Raw genomic sequence first — 27,418 nt, forward strand, 5'->3', positions numbered from 1 at the left:
GTCTTCCAGTTTAAACTCTATCACAAAATTCAGGCATCAAAACACGTGCACAATCCCAAAACTCACACAGTCACAAAATTTTCCTTGCCCACAGCAATCATTACAAGCATCAGAAGAAAGGAATTCAGACATAGGGTTGGAGATCACGTAAACTATGGTCCAAAAGGTGATAGTAACCTTCAATAGTGCTACTATATCTATTGAAAATCTATGGTACTATATAATACAGAAAACTCTACATGGCTATGGCTACTACTGCTATTTCAATCTACAGTACTGTATCTCTACTTTGTCTCACCTCATGAAAAGTGACAGCATACTTATTATTGAGCCTGAGCTTCCTGTTACGAATCCTTTTCTAGGAAAATTATAGACAGATTCATAGTGATGTATTTGTCTGTGAAATGTTGCAGACAAATGCATGGTGGGAAATTGTCAAAGTCTACCATAATCACAATCATAAGAGTCCACCGAAGGAAAATGAAAAGAAAAATACTGTACTACATACACTGTCTCATTTCAAACTGTAACTCAAAGCCATTTTTGAAAAGTATTTCTAAACATTGAGACACATTCAACTTTGACCAGAGTTAATTTTTCCAGTCAGGGTGAAAAGATGTCAGGGACAAAGCCAGAAGGAAAATCCCCTCCAATCCAGGGAAAAAGTAAGGAGGGATAATTATACTGCTTTATATTCCATTTCTCTTACCACTGCATTAAAAAGGAAAACCAGAAGGACAAAAACATAAAGCCATTTATAAATACCCTGTATGTCTAGTTATCATGTTTACTATTTATAAACAATTTTTTCCTACTGTCTCTACAAGTAACATCTCTTTTCATGTTATGTCCACATACCTAGAGTCATAGTTATATACTAAAACTTGATTTATTGCACTTTGACAACATGTGAATTACCATGCCAATAAAACTAATTACACTGAGAATTAAAATAACTGGATCCATAAGTGTTTGTCTTGATGGTTTAGACTGTGGAGAGTGGTGGATTGAAGGATGGTATGTGAATGTGTGTCTCTGGGGATCTGGTGTTTCAGATCCAGGGAGGTGCTGCTCTGAACACCATGACCTCAAACACAGAACTCAGTCCTGTGTAGCACATGGCCACTAAGAAGCCTGTCAGGGCGTGCGTGGCCTCAGGCCTGAAGGTGGTGAGCTGTAGTGGGATTTTCTGAATGGTGGGACCCTCTTGTTGGGTCATGGCTAATTTCTACCGGGTTGCAAGTTAATACCTGCCAGTGGCTAGAAGTCCGGCTGCATTCATATGAGGTGTTAGACTACTCAGGGTCTTTGGCAGGTCAACACATGCAACACAAAATTAGTATGGCGACATTTTTCCACATCAGCTTGCAGTGGAATTGTTGGATATTTCCTCCATATTTCAAATTTGAGCCTTGTGAACACATTTAATATTGCTATTAAACATGTTTAAAGAATTGGATTGGTTGAAAGCAGGCTAAAAGTACAGTACAAGCTACCTTATAAAATGCATTACTCATTTTAGCTTCCAAAACCTCATCTATTTAAGTGAGAAAATACAAACAATAGTAGCATGACAGACTCTCATGGGGGAAACAAATTCATTTATATTCTGGGGTGTATTATTTTCACTTTAAAACACATTATCCCTATTATATGCCACAGTGCTTCCTTTTATCCTTCATTTTTAAACATACATGCCAGTTTGCTGCCAAGTCTACCTATTTATTTTATCTCACATGGTAATGGGTGACCTTCTACCCGACATCTGAGGACTGATGATATCAAGTCATACTCCAACTGGGGAATGGATTCTCTTTATGAGGATTGATGAGGTGACGGCACATGGAAAAGTTTGAGAAGAGCCTGCACCATCTGCTAGCCTTTGTATTATTCACTGGGTTCAAGCAGTTATTATGTAACCGTGTGGAATAGTCAGAATATAATATAATGTTTCAAGACATGGACCTGCTGAGCCACACAAAGTGATGCATAGCGCCAGCTGCCATACCTTTGGCTGGAGATTGGGGTGCAGCAGGACGTATCCATTGGGATCGATGGCAAAGTAGTATCCATTTGGACCAATCTGTTACAGAAGATGAACAGAGGAGAGGGAAATTCAATCTTTGTGTCCAGGAAACCACATGGTGCTAGTACATGTGCTGCACAGTATGATGGCAAGACAACTGGTATTGGCTGTTAAAAAGTGTGTAAAAGACGGAGCCCGGTGGTCCCATATAATAAGAGTATTACATGCAACAAAGGGGCTGTAATTAATTACAAGGACATTTTTATTTGAGGATGATTTTATATAGACGTTTGTAAAAGAAGAAGCCATTGAATGGAATCACATCACTGCTTAATTGCAACATTGGGAAAAGTCTGAGCGAGTTCTTCTCAAGAGAGAAAGTCAGAAAGACTTTAGTTTGATAAATGTTTTTGTCTGTGTGCATGTGATCACGTATGGGTGTTAAACTCACTGTGAAGCGTGGTGTGAGCTTCTTGATGTCATCCAGAGACACGTCAATGCCCATTACGCCAAGAATCAGCTGATTCTGGTGCTGAGAGATAAAGAATAAGGAAAATATAGTTATCAGGTCGCGCTGCTGACTCCACCCACAATGTGTTCAAGCATTTTTTTTTTTTTCACTGCACCTCGCCGTTCCTGTCATCTTTGGTCTTGGTTTTATTGAAGACAGGGAGTGTTCCAGTGATGACCAGACCCAGTTCCTGATGGAGACACAAGCGAACACTTACAGACTCAGAAATCCTATCACATTAAAGCAAGAACAGTGTTTCTACACATTAACCTTTGAATTATAGGACACAAAAAGTGATGTCATACCAACGCATCAAGGTACACATTAGTCCATTGGACTTGTTTGGCCTGCTTGTCTGCCAGAACCATGGGTCTCCCCAGGACATCCAGGTACTCCTAAAATGGACATAAAACACCATCTTATTTCCCAGATTAATGTTTCCATGCAGACAGAATGAATACCTTAAATGCTTGATGAAGGAAGAAATTGATAAATTATCTTCTAAAATTACCTGCGTGTTTATTCTTATGGCTCCGATGGACGGAATCTCATAGAAGTAACCTGGAAAAGTGATCAGACACAAAGCTTTGAGGAGACATTAGACAACAAATGTACATAAAGGAAATAGGACCAAGTGGGAGCAAATGATTTAGGATGGAAATTTGTAGTGTAGTCATGTGAGTTATTTATACATGTATTTCAAATCTTCACTGAGATCTAACATCTGTGTATTATGAGCTGTGCTGTACCTTTGTTGGAACAGGCCATCCACTGAATGGGTCCTTTATCATAGTTGTGTTGTCCCACTGAGAAGGTGAAGATCCTCACCTGGAGCAGAAGATTAAATTCAACAATATTTATCATGGCATAGCCTCGCAATGTAAAAAAACAAACCAAAAAAACCCCACACTCTCTAGCAGGATAACTGATATATTTTTTCTCATCATTTCTCTTCATTTAATATTAATTTCACTTAACTGGAGACTGTCTTGTCCCTTATATAATTTAAATTAATTAGACTGTCAAACAGTCACAATTAAAATATGTGAAACATTTTAGATCTTAAAAAACTCAAAAGTTGCTGTAAATTTTTAACATTGAGTCTTGATGTGTAACCTTGTGCATGTGCTTATTTGTGGTTGTTCATGTGAATGAGTGTGTGTGTGCGTGAGTGTGTGTCTTTGTTTCACACAATATGCAGAAAACCTCATGTGCCTACTGCATAAACTTTTGGGTAAGGAGGATATGCACACGGAAGCTTCAACCCACAGGGAGCTCTGAAAAGCTGAGTCTCATAAAAACTACAACGGGAGCACATTCACATAGATAAAGGCAAACAATTCACACTGCACTATCATACGCCCTTGCCTGTGTGTGCTTCTGTGCATGTGTTCGTGTTTGTGTGATCTACTGATCTACAGACCTTTTTGTCAGCATTGTATTTCTGCAGTATGGCCTGAGCTCTTTCCTCTCCTCCATCGGTAAACAGCATGATGATCTTGTTGCAGTTTGCTCTGCTCACATTAGTCTAGTCAAAGGAAATACACAAAGATTTTACGATTACTGCCTATTTATTTTTAACCCAGTAGCTTCATGGGCTAGGGATGACACTTTGAATAAATCAACCTTCACATCAACAATCCATGTTAAGGACCCCTTTATGAGCCACCTCCAAAAATAATACGTCTAGGCAATATTCACAGCCAATTTCCTTTAAATTAGTTTATATGCATAATCCCCAGTGGATGAATCCCAGTTATTTTGGTGACCTCCACAACTTCCCTTTTATCCCATATTTAATTTTAAGATCCATCTGCTTTTCATCTAGTGCCACTCTTGTTTGTTCAGTCCAACACAAACAAACTGCAGGATGATAGCAGGGCTTCAGACTTTAGAAAGCTCTTATCAAGCCATCCCTAACTATGCAAAATATCTATCCTACTGTATCACTACTATTCAGTCAAAGACCAGGTTTAGAGTTGATCACATTTAGGCAGTTCTCTTACATAACCTCACATGATGTTAGCCTTTTCAGGGTGGTCATTCATCTGGAACTATCTATTAGTTTTGTCATTGTCTGGACAGTTGAGGATATACATTCAACCAGCAGATGGCAGTGAAAGACAATACTCCGCTGCTGCTGAAAATGTGGAGGCATCACATGTAACATTCATTCAAAAAACTTCTTTTAAGCCCCTGGTCCTCTCAGTTACACAAACTAACTTGTTTGTTCATTTAAAAAAAAAAAGCAAAAAACAAGACAGGAAATTAGAAAATCTCACCGCAGAGAGCTGCTCAAAAGCAAACTCAAAGCCTTTTGTGTAGTTTGTAATTCCTTTAGCCGTGATGTTCTGCACAGCATCCTTCAGCAGCTTCTTGTTTCTCACGTTGGCTTGAACCAGATGATCGAAGCACGCCGTCTTCTTTACCCTGGTGTTAAACTGGGAAGCAGGGATGAGGAGTTTTAACCTACAAATTATTCATACAACTACAACATGTATACATATTTAACAGATGATATAAATGCAACACACACACGCACACACACACTCCCACCTGGCCTTGCCTGTTATCAGGCAGTGGTAAACAGACACATTCATCAAACCCAACTAATTGCTTCACATCCTTGGAGCTCAACGATTTGGTACCCATGGAAACAAGATTCTGCTATATAAGAACGAGGTTAGGCAGCAACACCATCTTTTTTTAAAGGTGAGACCTCCTCATTTCCACCCCACGGCACACATATGCACACACACACACTCCAACCAACATTAACCAAAAGCCTGCCTCCTTCTACACTGAGCTATTTCCCCTTCTTAAATAACAGAACTGAAATTTTTAATTTGGCCTGAAATTAATACACACTTTCAAAGAGCTCGCGATGGCAATAAGTACAAATGTACAGAATAAATCTTGTAATAGAAAAGAATTTATAATAAGAGTGTGTGAAGGACACGGGACAGCAGAATAGTAAACCAGCACCAGCTATTGTGTTGCAGAACTCCTCTAAAACAATACTGCACCTCATCGATCTCAACTAATCAATGTGTCTCTGTGAGATGGCCAGTAGGGAGGCTGAAAACACTGATCTGCACAGACAAGCAGGGAGGCAAAAAGAGCTCTGACTGAATGTGTGCGTGGGTGCGTATGTGTGTGTTTCCAATGAGCTTGACAGCCTTGAAGTTCCTTTTAGATTGACAGTAACAGACATACACATCTCTATTTTACTGAAAGGCAGTATCACGATGGCTGTGGTTTGACAAAAGACTGAATCAAGGCGACAAACACATAAACACACACATACACACATACAAACATTATGGAAGTTCACGTAATTGCCCATGTAGACCAGATGGGGATCTTTTGTCACGTAATCTATTAAAAGGAGACGTGAGGAAGGTGAGAGGGGAATGTGGGAGTGTGAGGAGCAGAAAGTGAGAGGAAGAGGACAGAAAAGGGAGGGTGTGAATACAGGATTTAAAATCAGGAAAGTAAGAAGGTGTTTCTCATAGAAAATAATGGGCTCACGAGCTATATGTGGAACATCAATCATACAGAGATTAGCAAGGTGCCTTTTTTGTACGTAAGACAAATACATCTCAAAAACATGTGCAGTTACTGTAAAAGCACATCATTGCTTTGTAGGATAGTGTTATTGGCCTTGCACACAAACAATCTTCTACAAAATCCACTGTATTCTTGTGATCCTATTACAACAGCTCTTGTAACTGTGTGTGTGTGATGGTCCAGGCTTTGGGAATGGATTAGTGATGACACAAGAGAGAAGGCTAATCTTCAAGACCTAATCCCACTGGGCTTTCTGCTACTCTGGGTTGGTACTCTGGCTTGCCCACTGGACTGACGTTGGCTAAAGGCACTGGCACCGGCTGACACGGCTGAACAGGCCGGATGAAAGTGACGGCAGATCAGTGAGGTGGAAGGGTGAGGGAACGCAAGAACACAAGTGAGAAACAAAAAAAACAAAACAAACACAAACAAAACAGAGAGGATGAGGACTTAGAAGGAAAGAAGGAACAGAAAGGAACAGCCATCAGCATTCTTCTGACCTACCGCAGCTGTTGAGGAAGTTTGTGAGCATCCTCCATGACCAAATGCCAACTTAGTCCCTGGGCTACAGTTAATGAGGAGGGATTTATGGGTAATATCAGAGATTAATGATTTAGTGTCAGGTTACAACACCCTCAGGGCCAGACACAGGGCGCTGTGTGTGTGTGTGTGTGTGTCTCTGTGTGGGTGTGTGTATGAGTAAGTGAGTCAATGACAGAAGGAAACAGATAGGGGGAGAGAGGGTGACAGAGAGAAAGAATAATGAGTTTTGGTGGAGGAGGACCAAATTGACCACCACTGATTTACGGTTTGCTGACTGATATATTGAGTGGCAAGATGAAGGTAATTAAGGGATCACTCCCATTAATTATAACTTATTGTTTTTTTTTTTTTGTTTGCAGTTTTGGAAATACTTCCTATTGGTGATGACAACATCGAGTTACATTGCTGAAATATGAAAGCGTGGCAACATGGCCAAAAATGATCATAATAGTAATAAGATGGAAACACAAGCAATAACATGGCCACACAGATTGTAAACAAACCACCAGGTTAATCAACAGTATTTGGAAAAGAAAAGTGAATATTAAAACCATGGTCCAGATTTTCTATTATGAACATCCATCACAGTTTACATACTTTTCTGATCGATTTTGACCTTCTGACTGCTGTAGTTGTGCTCAAACATAGCTCTCCTGTGCAGTAAAGGACTAGTAACATTTCAGGTGTACCCCCTTTCAGTTTTACTTCCAGGTAAAGTGTTTTAGGTATTCTTGCTTGTTTAAACCCTGTCTGATTGTCGAACTACTTTCTATGTTGCTGAACCTCATTGTGGTGATGTCTCTGTGTTCGCAGAGCTCAGAAATTACTTCGGTAAGGACAATGTTATTGTAACCAATAAAAATGCTGGCAAAAGCTGCACAGAAGAAAAAATAACCACACTGTACTAAACTTAAACAATCCTTTTAGCACTTAACACATCCACTAATGCATAACAGCCACTGAACTATAGTTTTAGAAGACAGTAGGAAAACACTTCAAACAAACCAAAAAAGTTCCAAGTCAAAACAGAATTGCACTTCACTCGTTGAACTAATCTCTCTCTCATTCAGCCTCGCTTTCTTAAGCACACGCACACAAACATACACTGAGCTCCCCGACAGATTCCGATAATTGCACACCTTTGCAGAATCACAAGTCCACCGTGAAACAGAATACATTGTGTCCAAGATAAAGGGTCCCTGGGGAGAGGAATGAAGACAGCTCCAATCTCTATAAAGACCCATCTCAATAAACACCTCCACAGGCACCCATCTACGCATTGCACAGTCTCCTGATTGGCTCTCACTGAATGTAATCACAAGCGTGGAAGGCCTAGAATAGATGGTCAGAGAATGAAAAGTTGGGGTTGGGGGAGTGAGCGATGGAAGTGATTGGTGGGTGAGAAAAGTAAAAATGAAGGGAAAGAAAGTGGGAGCAGTGAAAAGAGGAAAGTTACGGCATTGTACATAGAGGAGGAGAGGTGTACAGTGAGATCATTCATTGACACAAAGAGATGAATGGAGGTATGTGGTGAAATGCTGAGAGGAATTGCATGACTCAATGATGAAAAGGAAAAGTGTTGGAGAGATCAAGTAGGTGATGAATGAGTCACTGCAGTCAGAGGTTCAGTTTTAATTCATTTAGGAGCAGTAGGAATGTACACACATGCACGCGCATACATACACACACACACACATCCACACACGGGTAAAGAGGTGGGGTGGGGGCATGTAGTGTTTTAATCCTATACACCAAGTAGGTATTTCATTAAAGCTCTGTTTCAGAGTGACCAGAAATCCATATTTCATTACTTGTCATCCATCTTTCTGTCTCTCCTGTGTGTGTCCTGTGTGTGCGTGTGGGCATGTGTGCAACGTCTCCGTGTGCGTGACCTCATTTAGATGTATCCGAATGTACGTGAACGGGCTTGGAAATGCATACGCCCATTCACACACACACACACTCTGAACGTGTCTGTCATGCTGTCCCTTTTCTCAGCGTGCATCATGCTCCCCCGCCGCCTCACACAAACAGACCACCCGGTGCTCAGCAAGTGGAAGGTTTAATAATACTCACGTAAACTACATTGACGTAGTCGTCATCAGACAGAGTTTCTAGCATCTCGCTGACGGAGGTCCTGATCAGTTTGAGAGTCAAGCCAGACACACTCCCGCTCCTGCAAGATAATAAAAAAAGAAACACCTGACAGCTTCTCGCTGCAATCTGTCTTCTCAGTTCTTGTCCTGTGAGATTTTACTCGGTGTAATTAGAAATGCCTCTGCTCTGGGAAATACATTACATTATGTAGCGACTCTAGAAGGGCATGCGTTATAATCATGGGAAATCATGACTGATCTGAGGAGGTTAAAGATCAATGAGGTTATAATGTAACTCACGCGTCTACGAGGATTAGCATATCTTTGGGTGAGGCAGCTCCTTGGATGTACCTAGATGGATGTTAATGAATGAAAGGACAAGCTGGACTGAGACACACACTCAACAACAGCACAACAGCAGTAGAAAGCACGTTGAAGGCCAGTGATTTACACTTTGAGATAACACCATATTACTTATACGTGCCATGTTTCTGAGAGTATTAAGGCTGGGCAGTGTCCTTGAAATTAATATAGCAATGGTAATATGAATCAGTATATATTAGTATATCAGCATATATTATGATATGTAAGAAATAGGTATAACTATATTCCACAGATATGCAGACATTGCAATAAAACCCTCAACTCAAAGTGTACTTCCTAACCAGAGCTTTAAATAACTTTTTACAATTATTACAATTTGCTTGGATTCATTACTAATTAAACAACAGAATTGTGTAACATAATTATATTGTCATAATGAAAGTGGAAAGAACAATAATATTGAATTATCTGCCAGTGCCTCATACACTTCGTACACTTACTGTAACTAAAAGCTAAATTTTTTTCTTGTAACCAACTATATCCAAACAACCAAACAAACAGGCAGCTGCACAGAAGAAAATAATTGTTTATATTCATCTGAATACATTAAATTTGTCATTTTAGGATTGCATTCCGACCGCCATTCAATACATATTATGCTTCTTGCATCTGTATTTGTGCCAGTTTTCTTACCACGGCCTCCTGCGGACATCGTACAGGTCAATTTTACTGGGAGTCTTACGAGCATCCATCCAAGGAGAAGCTTTAGGAAGAGATTGAGTGTGTGTTGATTATCATGTCTTAATAATTACAGGGAATTAAACATTAATTCCTATTTTGGTCTGATTTCTGACACATCTGACTGTCAGACTGAGGTGTTGATCTGCATATATCTGTCGAGATGCAGTGTCATATTCAGCTCAGCAGTGAGGAGTCGCTGTCAGTCATTGTGTAGATAAGAAAGGCCACGTTTTGGTAGGACATAAAAAAAAAAAAAAAACGCCTACATTTCTGCCATAATGACAGTTTGCTTGTTGGATAGGATCCTTTTCTTTCGCCATCTACATTATATCATGTGGTATGCTCGCTGAAATTATTCACAAAGAGGTAAAAAGCAGGGAAATAAGTTAAAATATTCATCTGAGGTGCAAAACACAGAGCACTGGATTCACTTGCTCTGACAATGATCAGTTGCCTTCTATCTGTATGCTATCAGTGAGGGGCGCCATGAAAGCAAGCCAGTATGAGAGTGCGTGACTGATTATCATGCATGCTAAAAGGCAGGAACAAAGAGGAATAAATTCATGGCCAATGAAAATTCATGAATATTAGACATAAACTTTTCCCATAAAGCTATATGGAGTCGATGATGACAGCAATCTCATGAATAGAAATTGCTTGGCAGAGAAAACACTCACGACAGAGAGCAGCACGAGACTAATGCAGTTAAAGATAGTATGACACTATCTGTGGCACCACATATAAAATCCCTGCAAGTTGAGCAATGTAGATTATTTACTGAGCTTATTCGCCCACTGATGTGTGAACAAGGCAAACTCGTGAATATATTCCCTGGCTGTTTGTAGTTATGATAAAAAGCCACATGCTGCATCTTAGGTCAACCAAATAATAATCAGCTGATGAATGCAGCTCAAATTCGATAAGAAAGCACACACAGCTTCAGTATGATATGAACAGATAGAACTTTTTTTTTTTTTACCTGGGTAGTAGCGAGCCAAGCCTGTAGCACTGCCAAACACCTGCCAGAGAAGGGTTGGGTCATCCTCCCTGTTTTTTCTAAACACTTCTTCCAGTGCCTCGGTCCAGTTCAGCTCATTCAGCACAATGGTGGCTGGAAAACCCACATGGACACAAAACATACACAAAGATACATGTGAAAGGACAACTTACTAGAAAGACAGGCCTGCCGAGGGACACACTTGCACAAACATATACAGTATATTACTTTGATTTTCAACAGCTCTGCGAATGCATTCATGTCTCTATGTGTACAATATTCTCCATTAATGATTAAAGGGCAAGGTGCAGGTGCGCTGGCCATTGCAGACTGTCAAAGACATGCGGACGTCCCATATTAACACATTCATTAAGATTCACACACAGGCCCACTCAGTGTCGGCCCACATGCCCAGTGGGACTCCTGAGCAAATATTAGGCCAGCACACCCAGCAGGTGTTGATATTTAGCAACAAATACTGAGGTATAGTATTCTGGCAAGTACTGGGTTTGCACTGACAAAAATTAAACTGCATTTAATTTTATCTGAAACATAAACCAATAACCTGTGTGTGTGTGTGTGTGTGTGTGTGTGTGTGTGTGTGTGTGTGTGTGTGTGTGTGTTAGTATGTGTGCATGCGTGTGATTGATAGTGTATGTTGTGAGAGGCAACAGGCATTATGGATGTAATGGCACAGCACCCAGACAGCTCAAAGCCACATAACACTCACTATGATGGATGGAGACACAGCACATGCTGCCCCAACTCTATCCTTGCTGTCTTTCTCTTAACAGCTCTTCCTTGTCCTCCTCCTTTCTTCTTTTCTCTAATACTAATAGTATACATGTGCATGTGTAAGTGTGCATGTGTGTGTGAGATGGATTGGTATCCTGTATTGAGTGTGACGTGGCTCATTGATGTGCAAAGCAAACACTGTTCATTTGCATGCATGCCTCAAGAGGGGCGAGTTAATGAAGCCTTGGTTGCCAGGAGTGCATGTTTTTTTATTATAGGAAGAGAGAGGAGACAGAGAGAGGGGAGAGAGAGTGTGGTGAACATGCGGTGTGTGTGCACAGTAATGTATTTTCCTAATTAAGTGTAGAATTTTAAAGGGAAAGGGGAAAGAAAATAACACCACAGGCCTTGTTAAGTAATGAGAAAATTACAAAGTGTATGTGTGATTTCTGAGTGAAGACTAATAATGGCAGACAGGTAGCTGGATAGCTACCTACACCCAGTCCCACTAATAGCTATTAAACTAGACAGATACCTACAGAAGACATACTCATGCGTACAAAGTACAGGGCTAAACTAGCATGCCAAAAATATCTAACCCAGTAGTAATATGTAGTTTTTTTTTTTTGTATTTCCAGTGGTTTTGAGTGCTTCTGAGTTAGTCATAATATTTAATAAGCTAAACTCCACTGCTGCTTCATAAGGGATACAGTATCCTCTAGTCACCCATATTGCCACTGACACTAATGAATTCCCTGGCTGCGCTCGGCATGGCTTTGATGCCACACTGAATCTACACCCAGTGATGACTTCATTTCACTGGGGCATCACAGGTGCAATTTAATTCAATATATATAAAAGGATAAGTGTATACTTGTGACAGTGACAGTGAGTTCAGCAGAAGAAAGTTTCAGTTATCAGATCATCAAAATTTCAGTAAATACCCTTTTCAACATTCTTGCTGAGAGTTACATGAGAAGGTCTATACCACTCTCATGTCTGTATGTGAACTATGTAGCAAGAGCCAGCAGCCTGTTTGCTAAGCTTAGCACTGAGCAGAAAAATGCAAGGAAACATTAAACCTAAGAGTCTAATGGTAACAAAATCTGAATACCAGCACCTCTTAGCCTCACAGGTAACATGTCATATTTCTTTTGTCAAATCCATTTAAAAACCAGACCGAAGATTGAGCTGATTGTGGTGAGGGTCACAACAGGAAACCCGAGAGGAGTGGAGGGTGATGTTACTGGCAAAGCAGAGCAGAAGCAAAACACACAAGACAGACTGGTGTGTACAGAATTATGGGCCATAGCCTGGAGGTGTAGGGCTGTCAATAAAAGGGGATGCAGTCTATAAAAGTTCTATTTTGATTTGTCATAGAAACTATTTGGGGAATATCATATTGTCTCAGCCTGAATAAAAGAATAGCTTTTTTTTCTGAAAAATTATTTTTTTTAAAAAACTGGGTTCTTCCTACATTAAAAGACAAGACATAAATGTGAGCGATTTAATACTTTTTGTCTCTGTCAGTCTCCTTCTGTCTCTGAGATTTGCTGTCTTTTTTGTCAGCTGTTTTGTTCTGTTCTTCTGGAAGAGAAAAACTGCTAGCTTGCACGGTATCCTGAAGGTGAAGAATATCATATATCTTCTCTTCAAAATTATTTTTAAAAACTGTCTCTAGCCCTGGGGTGATATATATATATTGTATACATACATTTTTGGCTTCTGTAACCAAAAGCAAAAAGCAACAGCAACATCACTGAATTCAACCATTTGAATGTGCATCTCACTGTCTGATACACCGTGTCCTTCACTGGACCAACAGATGTGGCTTTTGTGGTGATCTCTGCCATCTGAACATCTGTTTCCTATCCTGCACTCGTCTCACACACGTGATGTGCTGCTGCCTATAGAAGGTGATTTCATAAACTTGCTTTCCACTTTGCCCAGAAAATCCAATTTTCTTCGGCTGAGCAAAGGCTATTCCTGGAACATTTATAGGGTGGGGAGCAAATTGAAGAGCAGAAACCTCAATAACATATGAATCCTCTGTCTCCTTTTTTACCAGGCATACAAAATACATACTCCTTCCTATGTGTCCATATCTGACACACTATATGAGTGTGTGCACACTCAAAGACACGCACATTTTCTCACTATTCGTGTGGGGATCATATTCATTTTTCATCACCACTATATGCCCAGTCGTAACCCCTACTCTAACTCTAACTCTAACTCTAACTCTAACTCTAACTCTAACTCTAACTCTAACTCACTCAGGGGTCTACAGCACACAGCTGCCAGTAACAGGCTCCCTGTTTTGTTAAATGTTGCCATGGATTGAATGATTTATGTTGTGGGCTACAACATCAGCCAATTACTAACCTGTTTTGAAAAATTAAGTATGCCGAATTAGCTATCATAATGTGTGTTATGTACCATTGCTTGTACTGACTACCACTACTACCACTCTTTTATTAGATACTGAAGAAACCTTAGAAACGTGATAATTCCCAGGAAAGGTCTGGAGTTATAAGAAGCTTCTTTTTTTAATCTAAGCAGTTTTATGGATGTTTATTTGGGGTAGACATTGGGCATAATTGTATTCTTGGAACGTGTAAGTCACACTGAATCTAAAAATATGTGTATCGTGTCTATGTGTTCCGGTTTGACTGAATTATGACTCAGACACTGATGTGATATCTGATGTTTAAGACGTTTTTGGTACAAAATGTGAGTTTTGGATATTGATATTTGACAATGGGTTACACTAAAACTTATCCAGCTGGTGTGGAGATCAGTTTTGTTCTGGCCTAACTAATTCTAGCATAAATCCTAAAACCTCATCTCAATCTCAAAGCAAACTTGTGGGGACTGGCTTCCTCACAGTGTGAGTGTACTACAGGCTTTGGGTTTTCACACACACACACACACACACACACACACACACACACACACACACACACACACACACACACACACACACACACACACACACACACACGCACACACACACACTTATAGTTTCTTTCATCTCGCTCACATCCGACGTCAGCCCTGGATAGGTCCCAGCAGCTCAGCGTATCTATGCATACTTATTACAGGCTACCAATAAACAGCAGCCTTGAGAGAAAGGGAGTGTGAGGAGTCATGGCACCCAGCCCAGATTAGGGCCAGAGAGGTGTCTCTGGGAAAAAAAATGACAAAGTCACATCAAATTCAAAAGCATGCTAATACACCAGGCTTACACTTCTGCAGATAACAAACCCCAACAACAGTGTGTGCCCATCCCCATCCCTCATTTAGGCCCCTGTATCTGGGGTCAGTGGAAAGGTGAGGTGCGTAACCTTGGGGCCATACGGTTCCCCAGCAGGCTGAGGGCCATGCTGAGGAAGTCACTCCATTCTGCTGTCCCTCCGAGTCACTGCTGACGCACCACATCCCACTGCAAGCTAATTACTGAATATCTAAACACATACACACAGAAAGCCAGTCTCACACAGACACCGATAATAAATACACAAGCAGAGGCCAAGCAGCGACAGTGCAGCCTGGTGGTCAGAGAAACTATCCTGTAACTGATCTCATGTTCAAACTCATCATGAACCATGTGTCCTGGTGTAAGTATCTTTAAGCAAGCGACTGGACACTACTAACTATTGCTCTCTGCTTGTAAGTTACACTATGATAAGAGCATCACCCAAGTGCTTAAAATATAAAAATAGAAGGAAAAAAAAAAGCCATTCAAATATAATACATAATTCAGACCACAGTTAAGATATTCAGACCATCCTTAAGTCATTGACATTCAACTTGAGCTGTGCTAATGTCAGAGGGACTCTAGAGAATCAAATTATTCTGAACCACTCAAGGTAAATGTCACCACATGATGATGAAATGATCAGAACTGTACTTTTATAAAAAACAGGGCAAATACACTTTTTAACAGATGCACATATGTCTCATTTTAATCTTAAACTGTTCTCTGTAGGACATGATCTACAGTTCCAGACAGCTGGTGCGTGCGACTGACAGCATGAAGAATACACACACAGACAGCCATCAAACATAAAAAGGCCTACAATCTGCACACAGGACAGTGAAATCACCCTTACTTAAAAAAATGACAATGGAGCAAGGGAGAACTTAGTACTGCCACCTTGTCTGATTTCACAATTTAAAATGTAAACACAATGTATTACTAACTATAGCTACTTTATAAAACTGTGAAGAAAGACACGTTTCCAAACCCTGGTACTGTTGGAAAATGTAGAAAACCTATAGGCTTAAGTATATAGTCTTGTATCATACATATTATATATGAGTTCGCTGGTTTGAATTCATATCAGACAAAACTTTTATTTATAACTGCATTATGCTTCAAAGCTATTAATAGCAAACCACAGAACACAAGAAATAAATTCATTATCAAAACGTTTACTGAAAAAAAAGTGCCTTGCCACACACACCTTTGGAGGTTTGTTGAGACAAAGGCTGAACGCATACGCCAATCCATTTTCATTAGATGATATTCATTTACATCCCAAGGACACACATCGTGGCCAAGAGTCAGGAGAGTACAGGAGCAGATCTTATTATGCTGTATCACTTTTTTTAAAACCATCATTTGGCTATGGGCAAATTTGCTCGAGGCACAGTCTGTAAACAACATTTCATAATGGGTTGGTGTGTCAGTTGTATCCATGGTTACTACTGGGGTTTGTGTGTCTGTTGGGGTGTGTGTGTGTAGGTGTATGTGTGTATGTACTCACAGCCATCATAGATGTCAGTGGGGATGTGGACAGCCGTGTGGTTGTAATCAGTCAAACGTTTAAATGACGGGTCCTCTTTAAAGTCTGGTCGGATCCTGTATTTTCTTCCCGATGTCTCATTTGCATCCAACTTGGGAAAAAAAAAAAAAAAAAGAAAAGAATATACAGACAGTAATGCTGACCATAGGTTTTAGGTATCATACAAAGCCTCCTTACTCTGTTTGCTGAAGCATCACAGCATCCATGAAGCAGTGTGTGGGTTTCTTTAAAAGCAGTGGACCTTAATGACAGTCTGACTACATAGATCACTCTCATCAAATCCTGATGAGATAATGTCATTGCTGCACTTTTCACACCTTTCCAACCGGTTTAAGAAAATATAGCATCATCAGCCGTGTACTAGATGATACCTTGTTTTTTTTTTTCCTTTTTATCATCTTCTGCTGGGAGGAGTAGCAGGAGACAACCCAGATTGTCTGTGCACCTTGTGGAGATTTATAACTCCTGCCGTGCGTTCGCCAATTTACATCAATGAGAGCAGTGCAGACAGATGTAGGAGACGTATGAAGAAAAGCATGATGAGATATGGAGGAAAGAATGCAAGGTAGAGAGGGAATGAGGTAGTGAGGTGGAGAGAGAGAGAGGGGAAAAAAGCAAGAAGGGGGAGGGAGAGAGACTGCGAACAGTTACTTCCTAATAAAGCAGCAGTGTAGCCAGCTCATACATCTCATCTGTCAATTAGAGGAGAACATGGCAGAAACCTCTTCACCTGAGAGAGGGTGGGAGGAGGGATGACGGCGAGGAAGCTACATGGGAAGAAAAGCCTGGAGAAGAGGGAGGGACTGCAGTAAAAGGCTGTGGCAGTAATGGAAACCGAGGGTGAGCAAAATAAGACATGAATGTGGTGAATAGAAGAAGAAAAATGGAGGAGAGGAGGGAAGATGAGGAGGTGAAAGGGAGGACAAAAGAGAGAGAGAGGCGGGTGTGTAGCAAAAGCATATTACTGGGCCATGTCCGAGTGTGACCTGTGTGTTTGCATGGGCTCAAATGGAAGGAGAGCATATAGGCAGAAGGAAAAAAAAAAGAGCACACTCACATTGTCCTTTGCGTTGTAGTAGGCGATTTCACCATTCTGTAAACAAGTCACACACAAGCACAAATATCACTTTGTGGATGGTTTCGGGTGTCGCGCCGAGAAGCGTAACATTTATGTAACCATGAAATGCTTGATCCATTTCTAAACAATTCTTTATTTAGTTGGAAGGCAACTCCATTAGTTAATTCACCAGGTTAATGTTAATGAAGACACTGGTTTGTAGCTCCAATTTAATGAATACTGTATGAGTTAAGCTGAGTGTGCAGAGTGTTCCTCTTTTTTTACATCTGTGTCTGAGTGCCTAGATCCATTTGCAATGCTCCAGGGAAGCATTTCCCTGCCACTGAGAAAGCAATATAGTTATTCACTGCTTAGACACATATATAACTGTCTCTGTGACAAAAATTTCTCCTGACCACTGCCTTACTGCCCATTTACAATTTTTTTGCCACTGTTGTTCTTTGAAAGCAGAGTATCTGTCATCCAAAATCAGAGGCATAATGCATCATAGCACAGTGTGTAATGTGCAATGAACCTATTTACTAATGGAGCTGTAATACATATTAAACCTACTCAGACAATCAAATGAGTTTATGGCCAGTGAATGATGAGTAGGTGCCAACGTAATGTTAGTCTGTCTTTGTATCTCCCTGTGTTTTACCAATATACATTATACATATATATAATACATGCACTTACGCAGGTAGTGAGTATTTGTCTGTATTTTTGTGTCCCTCTGTTACCTCAAACTCGTCTTTCCACTGATGCTCCATCTGGAATTCCTCAGCAGCTGTGGCCAGTTTCTGGGGAGTGAAAAATGACAGGGATTTAGACTGAAATCTGCACAAGGTATGCCTCCTTCACAGCATCGGTCTAATTATAGACAACCTGAGCATAAGACAGTATGTTAAAAGGCACGATGGAGACCATCCCAGACACAGAGAAATGATTATGATCTCACTCACAGAGCTCAAACCACAGGGCTATCACGGTTCTTACAGCACCGGCCGCTAAAGGCCACACCACAGAGTGTCATAATGTCAGAATGAAAAGGTTGTACTGTAGGAGAATAGTGTGTGTGTGTGTGTGTGTGAGAGAGAGAGAGAGAGAGTAAGACAGAGTGTGAAAGAGAGAGGAGTTAAGAGAAAAAGGGGGGTCAATGGTGTAAGAAATGGCAGATCATTGAATAAAGAGCAAATGGATTACCAACTGAGAGGCTGTCAATCAAACTGCATACTACTAAATAGCAAGGGGATATAAATGTAATTAATTTCACCTTTGCTCTACATGTCTCTACATTGCACTCATACACAAACCCATACTGGGAAACAATACAGAAAAAGAGAGCAGTGGCAAGAATAGTTAATTAAAAGTATTGAAAAGGGCAAAGCACAAACTAAACTGTGCATATTCACCACTATGGGAACAACTGCTCTGTAGACGTCCAGGGGAGAACATTTTTTACTTAAACATCATCAGTTTGGGATTGAGCTTAAAAGTCAACGAGGATGCTGTGATATTTAGTCATATTTAGATATTTCTTTCCACTTGCACACTACGCTCAACGCTTCAGCCGGCTTTCCTTATCATCTTTCAGTTTGATTCCATCCACATTCTTTCCTTTGTAGGGAAATGACAGCAAAACTAAGAACAACCCTTACAAGAACACAATGACACACGGTTGAGGTGTGAAATAATTTAACCATTATTGCTCACATTTCCTGCTCAAACTTTCACTCCTATTGGCAGGTACACTGAGATGGAAAAGGTACTGGGTTAGAATAAAAAGAACAGTGTGTTCCCTAGGCAGACAGCAGGCACAGAAGCAAACCAAAACAAACACTTATGCACACCTCTGTGTATGTGTTCACCCAGGCAAATCCCCACCGATCAGATCCTAGCCTGGCCCTGGCCTGCCCTGCTCCAACTCTACTGGCTAATGACAAGCCTGTGGAGGAAAGGATTGCCCTGAAATAAACCCACCTGTCGGACACACCGACTTCCTTCACAACAAGCAAAGTTACAGTAGCCTCAGAGAAGCTCCACCCAGGGATTTATTATGAATTACGGAAAGCAATTAGAAATGATGAAGACAAACTGTATTTATAGATGAATGCCACTCTGACATCCATCTGTTGGACTGTGAAAGTAGGAAAGTATAACATCAGGCATGCCAGATCCGTGCATGAGCAATAAGCGATTGAGATGCTTATAGTATATCTAATTCTGTGCTTCTGCTGAGTGTGGGTATGAACGTGTATGTGTGTGTCTGTGACCATGTGTCTGCTGTCGGCAGTGGTCCCATTCTTGATCAACAGTCCCATCCCTTTGGCCTCCAGTCCTGGGCTCTGTTCCAGACCTGTCTCCACCACCTCTGCATTGGCTGTCAGCAGCTAAATATACCCCCTATTCCAACCATAAACACACACTTATAATCACACACCAACACAAAATAGTGATCATGAAATTATTACGCGTCATGATTACCATACACAAAAATAGCTAGTTCTGTCACTGAATCATATGATTTCCATTTACAAACTGTCTGTGAAACACTCGACGCTGACGTTTGTTTTCACCAGACACTGACGGTGTTAAAACTATTTCAGTGGTTTGGTCTGGAGATTTACATCTGAATCCACTGCCATAATTAAAATATTCTATTATATTATGTATATAAATATTTAATTTTAAGGGTAACTTGAAAACACAATTTAGTGTCTTGTTAAAAAAAGAGATACTTGGTGTATTGTTATCCATAAGAATCTCCACAACTGTGCTATTGGCAACTTTACACCAACAAGATGTAACCCTGCAAAAACGAGTATCAGTAAAAGACTGCTTTACCAATGTTTTACAGTGCCTTCAGAGATTTTAACAAAACAAGATGTAAGGAGAACCCAGGCACAACTGGGTGGTCGTATAAAATCCCATTCTTTTCTTATTAATAATTAAATTCAGCGACACCTCAGCGGCAGCTACACCCAAGGTTTGACAACTTTCTAAACAAAACCCTGGTTCTTCATATTTTCATTCCTTAATGGTTTCATGAAAAAAACAGGAAAGATTTAAGACTGTAATAATCTGCCACCTCAGGGAGGACTAAGGCAGCATTTCATATCTGTGCTGCAAAGGCCAATTGCGGGAGGTCTTGTCATCAAGCTAATATTGAATGTCAGCCAGTGTCAATGTAACATCACATGACATTATTGTCGCAGATTGAGCTAAGTCAGTTTTATTGCTTGGGCATAAATCCAGGCCATCTCTCACAATACGTTCAATTTGCTAAATGCTTTCATTTATTGTACTGTACCACCAGATAAACCGACAACCGCACGTAAACAGCAGCTCATGAGCATATGGATATTGATTACAGATCTCTCCTTCGGTCCAAGATTTCTCTCTTGACACAATGTTGTATGTGATGTGATACAGGAGCAACAGCTGTTCAATATTTCATACATCATACGTCATGCCCCAGCAATTTGCATGACATTAATGAAGAATCTAGGATTTCGGTATTTTGTGTCAAAATACCCTTCGCCTTCACACGTAGTGTATATGAACATGCACATGCAAATCTGCATACACACACAGCGTGCACACACACACACACACACCTCCTAAGAGAGCAGACCGATAGGGTTGTTAAAAATTCATGACAGGGCTTTGACAAGGCTCCTCTCCCATCTGGGAAATATGGGGGAGGGCAAGGAGGAGTGTGTGAGGAGAGATACCTAATTACCCTTCTCTTTTTCTTGGTATCGCTCTTTGTCAAACACGTACACACAGAGGAGGTTATCAGGCTACCCGAAGAAAGCGACGGCACAATCAAATCCGCTCTAGACTACAGAGTCTTGATTTGATGACACCGCTCCCTGAGTGACAGTTCATCAGTTCATTACAGAGCTGCTGCAAGTTACCATCTATGCCAATTGATTAGAAGCCAGCGTTGCCCTGTTGAAACACAAATTTAGCATTACAACGGTTTAGTTAATGGGAGTGCGTAACACACTCCCCGTAGCATACTGGATGTAACTGCTCATTAGTCTTCGTCTCACTTGCCGTTGTGTAGATACCCGAGCTCCACACCATAATAAGCCCACTCTGTCACTGGGCGACCACTGGAGACCCGAGGAGAGCCACCACTCCCCTGCAGCCTTAATGGGGAAAGAGGGCTTCATTGACAGGAGACTGGGAATTGGCTCTAGTGAGGCAGGGAAGTGGAGTGGTTTAAGGAATGAGGTGCTATAGTGAGAAAAAGGAGCAAAGGGGAATCATGAAATCTAATACTAGGAGACAAAAACCCTCAATATTCTCCACAGGCAGCATTGCTGAGACAGTTAGTTATATCTTAATCCCAGCTGAACATAAAAACGGCCTAATGATAACCGCAACAACTGTTGTGCCTATCAATATTCCTACAGCCAAACAGGGCACATAATATAGTATTTCTCATTCCACGCACCCTCCACTCTTCATGCACACTCATGTATGAGATCATTGTGCTGCAGCCACTGAGAGCACAGAAACATTTGGAGCTGGCCTGAGTGTTGGATGCCATTGGAGTCCTACCTGCTAGCCCCACAGAGATATGTCTACCCTGCTCTCACCAGTCTTACTTGTCATTCTGCCAGGGCAACCCTGCAGCCCGCCATGCATTTAGTGAGAAAGCAGAGCACAGCTTAAAGGATAGACAGGAAAGATGAGACAGGCTCTACTAAACCTCACAGAGCCTCCCAGACTCCCTGTGTGTGTGTGTGTATAAATGCGCGTGTGTATGTGCATGTGTGTCTAAAGGCTCCACCCGCCTGAAATCAATGGGCCCCCACCCTCCCCCAGACAACAAAGCAATACTCACAAGAGTTGTAACAGTACAAAAGGTTATTAACACCCACATTCCGTCTTATGCTTCCCTTCCTCCTTTCTGACGTGTCCACATCCATGAACGCTGGTTATCTACTCGCCATAATGAGTCCAAGCTCAAGAGGCAAGGCAAGAAAGTAAAAATGGTGGAGGTGTAAAGGGTCAGTGTAAGAAGCAGAAAATAGATGTGTCTGAAAAGGGAAGAGGGAAAGACATAAATTATGAGCAGACGGATTAACGGAAAAGACAGTCCTAAGAAAGAAAAACGATATTCAGACTCAGCATGATCACAGTGTTTGTAGTTCTCATTAAAACTTAGCTTAAGAGAATGAACAATAGGATGATGAAGAGACAGATATATAGCAGGGTGGGTGGGGGTTGTTCAGTAAAGAATGAAGGAGTCTTAATCTAGCAATGTATTCGTTTGCTTCCTGGGAAAAGGACAAAAATACACTCTCCTGTGTGCATGTCTGATAAATATATTATGTTAGTTTGTGTATGTAAAGACGAATAACAGAAGAAATGGAGATTAAAAAAAACCTGGGGGTGACAAGAAATGTAGAATAGCAGAGATGGACAGACAATCAAACGAAAGAAGAGGAGGAAGAGCAACAGAGGAGTAATACCAAAGGGCACAGAAGAGTAAAGAGGAGAAAGAAGATATATTCAGTTCAAGAAAGGAGGAAGTAGGGTAAGAGACAGACAGAGGTCAGAAAAGATAAAGAAAGGTTGATTTCAAATTTCAGTTTGACAAGGAACAGTGCCAAAAGGCCAAGAGCCGGAGAGTTGCAGTAGACTGGAGAAGGAAGGCGATAGAAAGAAAGGGAAGCACAGATTGAAGGAGAAGCAAGGGAGATGAGCGAAGAGAGAAAGAGAGCATGACAAAGAGCAGAGGTATATGCAGCTGTGAGAGCCCAGGGGAGAGCCATGCTGCTCCACATGGCTTCTCTTAGAGGCCAAACCCTCCGATGGGAGCAGTAAATCTACAGCTGCTCCCTGTCTCATCCACTCTCTTTCACAGGGAATATTTGTTTACAACACTGAAACACTGAGAGCAATGTTCTTCTAATATAAAAGAGAAAAGGAAGAGGGGCACTTTCTAGAAAGGCATTTTGATAAAGTTGTAACTTATGGATTTATCAGTGGTTTATAAATGAGTTACTGATGCTTTATAGATCAGTTATAAGACATGAATCAAATTTTGAGTTGCCAGGTTATGTAAAATTCAGCTGGTGTTTATCATCCATACTATTTGGTAATAATGCAGTTAATGAACTGGAACTCACTTTAATACTCTGAATTGGTGATTCAGACCATCACACATTATTATGAAAATACTGAATATGGCCACTTTGATACAGGCTTTTAAACATCATGTCTGCAGTTGTAACTGTTAATAAATTAATATTTATGCATTTTTAATCCACCCAGACTGTCTGCAGTTCTTTTCTAGAAATAAGTGGCGAAACAGTCTAACCAGTCAAAAGGAAATTTCCCAGCAGCTCAAGAGTACTATGTAGCGAGTGTCAGTGTCATCATGGTTGAGAAACATTAGCTCACGCTGGTGTAAGACAGAGGCTACTAATTATCTTGTCACATCTCGATTACTATAATTATCACAAAGTATCACAATATTGATTCCGAAAAATGTTATGTGCCACATTTAATTAGTGTTGATTGTTATTAGATATGAAAAAAAAAACTGCATGTCTTGATTGCAAAAGGTTGTAGCTGTCTCCAAATCAAGTCTTCAGATGTAACCATGAGCATGTTCTGCTCCATCAACAGTTTGAATTTCTTCTCCATGAATGCATTAGACGCTTGTCCCTGGCCTACCATAAGTCTAGTTAGAATTCCCCATCTGCACTGCTCCCTCCCACTCTCTCTTTCTCTCTGTCACATACACACACACACCCCCACACACACACACACACACATACACATGAATGCAAGCACACAGACAGAGACACACGCAGACACCTCTTGTCTGCTTAGTATGATCAGCGCAGAGCGGAGATGGGAGGTTGAGTAACATCTGCTCTAGAGACTGGAATATCTCTGATCGTATCATAGCCTCTGCTCATTACTGCCTTACTTTGGCATACACACATACACACACACACATGCAAACATCATAAAGTCACATCTTGTGCTCATTATTATAACATTGTGACAGAAGGCAAATGATTAATAAAAATATGGTCCAACACCTGGGGCACAAAGACTCTATTAAATACATGCACGAACAACACCCGAAACACTTAACACACACCTCTGATTAAGGAGAACTGGATAACTGGACTGTTTAGCATTACATTAGGAACATCGAATATGATTACATTATAAATATGACTACTAGAGAATACAGTTGTTGACATGGTTACAGTTTGAAGAGGAAAGAGTACTGTATCCTGTTTACAGTAGTGGGAGAGTGTTCTGAAAGGTGTCTGACAGCAGCAATTTATTTAAGTTCATTTATAGAATTCTTCCAAATATGCTTTCTCTATAGAGCTGGAGGAACAGCCATATTTCATATTGTGTGGTTTACATGGAACTATAGTACACACTGGTAGCAGATTTTTCACGTGATGCCCCTTTAATGTAGACTTCAAGGTGACATCATGAATGGAAATCCTCCTGGTACAAGAATAGAATAAAAAATAGAGACGTAATGTGATGGAAGAAAACAAATTTGAGTCTGGTTGTGTCATGTAATGTGCATGTAAGGCACATTATTGGTGATAAAAGAGATTTGTCGCTGAAGAGCTTTCTGGTGAGTGTGACACGCTGTGCATTTGAGAGACATTTGCAAAGCAAGACTCTGAAAGCCTGAGCTCTTTACACAAAATGTTTGATGAAGCTGGCGAATTAGCTGCTGTTCTTAGTGAAAATTGAGGTTGAACATCCAGAGGAGAGACAATATTTCATAATATTACGTATGATCAATTTGTCAGTGTTGTAAGATTGAACGTTAACTGGGGCAGTGGCACTGAGATTATCTGTAACAGTAGGGAATTTAACAGAAGATTTCATTGTAGATATTTGTGACAATAATTGTGTTTACAAGATATTTAAAGTAATTATGTGGTGATAAAATACCCTTTCCAGTAAAATGGCTGCTTGTAAACAATTTTACATGCTGTGCATTAGTAAAGCCTGTGACACAATATTAGGGCTTGATCACTGTCACTGTCACTGATGCATGTGCTATACTGGTCAGCTTTGTGATCTATGACAGGGTAGGCCATGTACCTGCCTTCAGTGGTTGTGAATAAGACCTTAGCTGACAATGTCGACAGTCGTGAGCAAAGCAATACAGACAGAGGAGTATGACAGGCATACTGATCTTCTTTTAAATAAAAATTACTTCATCAATTTAAAAATTAAGTCATGCAGAGATGTAACTTGTAAAAATCTACAATGTATAAACGAACTATGTTGTGTCTAAGGCACTACTGTGCAATTGGTATTAAAGAACATGTGAGTGAACTAGGGTTGTGACATGAGTCAAAGCCTAATCCTGCCGATATCCAAGACTGGTCTGATTAAACAATAGTAGTCACTTAATGTCTGTTTTTAATCCACAGGTGATTGCATCCTTTAAAATGTCCCTAGTTCCTAAATGACATCCTCATGAAAGCCTCATCATTTCAATAATTTTCAATAATGAATGTAACTTGCCTGCCAGCAATAGAAAAGGAAGATACTCCATTTTAAAAACACACACTTTAACCTACACCTAGACACGAGTTCACATACACAGTAATGCACACATGCACAGACACAGACACAGACACACACACACACACACACACACACACAGAGTAGTGGGCCACCTGTGTCCTGTACAGTTTTAGTGGTGCTGGTAAGTAATGTTGTAGACTGGCTCATTAGTCACTGGATAGAACTCTTCACCTCAGGAGAAGAATGGAAGTGCACACACACACACACACACACACACACACACACACACACACACACACACACACACACACACACACACACACACACATGCATTCATTTCATGCAGATTGTTCAAACAAAAGCAAACAGCTGCAGCAGATATGTGGCTGCTGGTTGTTAGCAAGAGAGACAAAGGTGAACTGTGGACAGTACCCTGATGCGTGAGCTTATGTGTAAGTCTGTTTTCAGTCTTTTATCAGATCCCATTTTGCTGTAATAGTTCAGCAGCTTCAATAATTAAGTTTTTAATTACAGTGTACACAGACAGCAAGCCAAAGAGAGAGTAGGTTGCGGACGGGGGAAGGAGAGATGTGTTCAAATGGCTGGATCTAGTTTTGGGCAAATCAGACACTTTTACTTTGTGGCCAACAACTTTAGAGAAACCTTTCCTGTGACCTCTCTCTCTCTCTCTCTCTCTCTCTCTCTCTCTATGTCAGTGTATGAGTTTATATTGTACATTGAGTATAGGGATGGATGTGCACTGCAGTATCTACTGTCATTGCTTACTCATACTCTATAACAACAGCAAAATCATTTGCTTTAATAAAAACTATACTATAGGCTAGAGGCATCTGGAAATTTACAGTAAATTACCTGAGTTGACTGATATAAATGTAACTCAGATCAAGGACACTCATGTAAATGGACTTTATTACACTAAAGTAGATATATATATATACTAAATGTGGTCTATGATTAAAAAAAGAAGTGGAAATGTAAATTAACCTAAAATGGCAAAGAAACAGAGCTATCTGTTTATTTGATCAAAAAGGCCATTTCAGTCTGAGTGGGGTAAGGGGAAGTAACTTGAGCCTCCTATAGCTGCTATGTGTACATGTCTCCCATGTGTGCGTACATTTGTGTGCGTGTGTAAATGTGTGTGTTCCCTGTTGAGATCAGGCCCCGGTATACGTTGTAGGACCTTTGATAAACTGATCTCTCCTAACAGTGTGCAGCCAAGTACTCATTAATAATGCATGTTACACTGTGCCACACACTTATTTATGGAAGCATGAGTAGACACACATAGACACACATTTGTGTCACACACCTGTGGCTAGGTAAACTGTGGCCTTTCAAAGGTCGTCCATCATACAGAGTTAGAGAACAGAGAGATGGAGAGAGAGAGAAAGGCAAAGAGAGGATGAAAGTTTGAAAGCAGTTGACAACTGAGTGAA

General features: G+C 40.6%; 1 protein-coding gene across 1 annotated transcript in view; it reads right to left on the minus strand.

The window, feature by feature from the left end:
• Positions 1-27,418, minus strand: part of LOC121182264 (voltage-dependent calcium channel subunit alpha-2/delta-1) — a 55,488-nt gene that overhangs the window by 19,390 nt on the left and 8,680 nt on the right. The window contains exons 4-18 of the mRNA XM_041038683.1: positions 18,155-18,214; positions 17,412-17,447; positions 16,316-16,445; positions 10,791-10,922; positions 9,764-9,833; positions 9,047-9,097; positions 8,727-8,826; positions 4,820-4,978; positions 3,961-4,065; positions 3,287-3,365; positions 3,049-3,098; positions 2,843-2,932; positions 2,653-2,727; positions 2,478-2,558; positions 2,009-2,083 (exon numbers count right to left, since the gene is read on the minus strand). Of these exons, the coding sequence (XP_040894617.1) occupies positions 2,009-2,083; positions 2,478-2,558; positions 2,653-2,727; positions 2,843-2,932; positions 3,049-3,098; positions 3,287-3,365; positions 3,961-4,065; positions 4,820-4,978; positions 8,727-8,826; positions 9,047-9,097; positions 9,764-9,833; positions 10,791-10,922; positions 16,316-16,445; positions 17,412-17,447; positions 18,155-18,214 (1,293 nt within the window). The remainder of the gene's footprint in view (positions 1-2,008; positions 2,084-2,477; positions 2,559-2,652; positions 2,728-2,842; positions 2,933-3,048; positions 3,099-3,286; positions 3,366-3,960; positions 4,066-4,819; positions 4,979-8,726; positions 8,827-9,046; positions 9,098-9,763; positions 9,834-10,790; positions 10,923-16,315; positions 16,446-17,411; positions 17,448-18,154; positions 18,215-27,418) is intronic.

This window comes from Toxotes jaculatrix, chromosome 5 (genome assembly GCF_017976425.1).
Source record: "Toxotes jaculatrix isolate fToxJac2 chromosome 5, fToxJac2.pri, whole genome shotgun sequence".
In the NCBI taxonomy this organism is placed as follows: Eukaryota; Metazoa; Chordata; class Actinopteri; family Toxotidae; genus Toxotes; species Toxotes jaculatrix.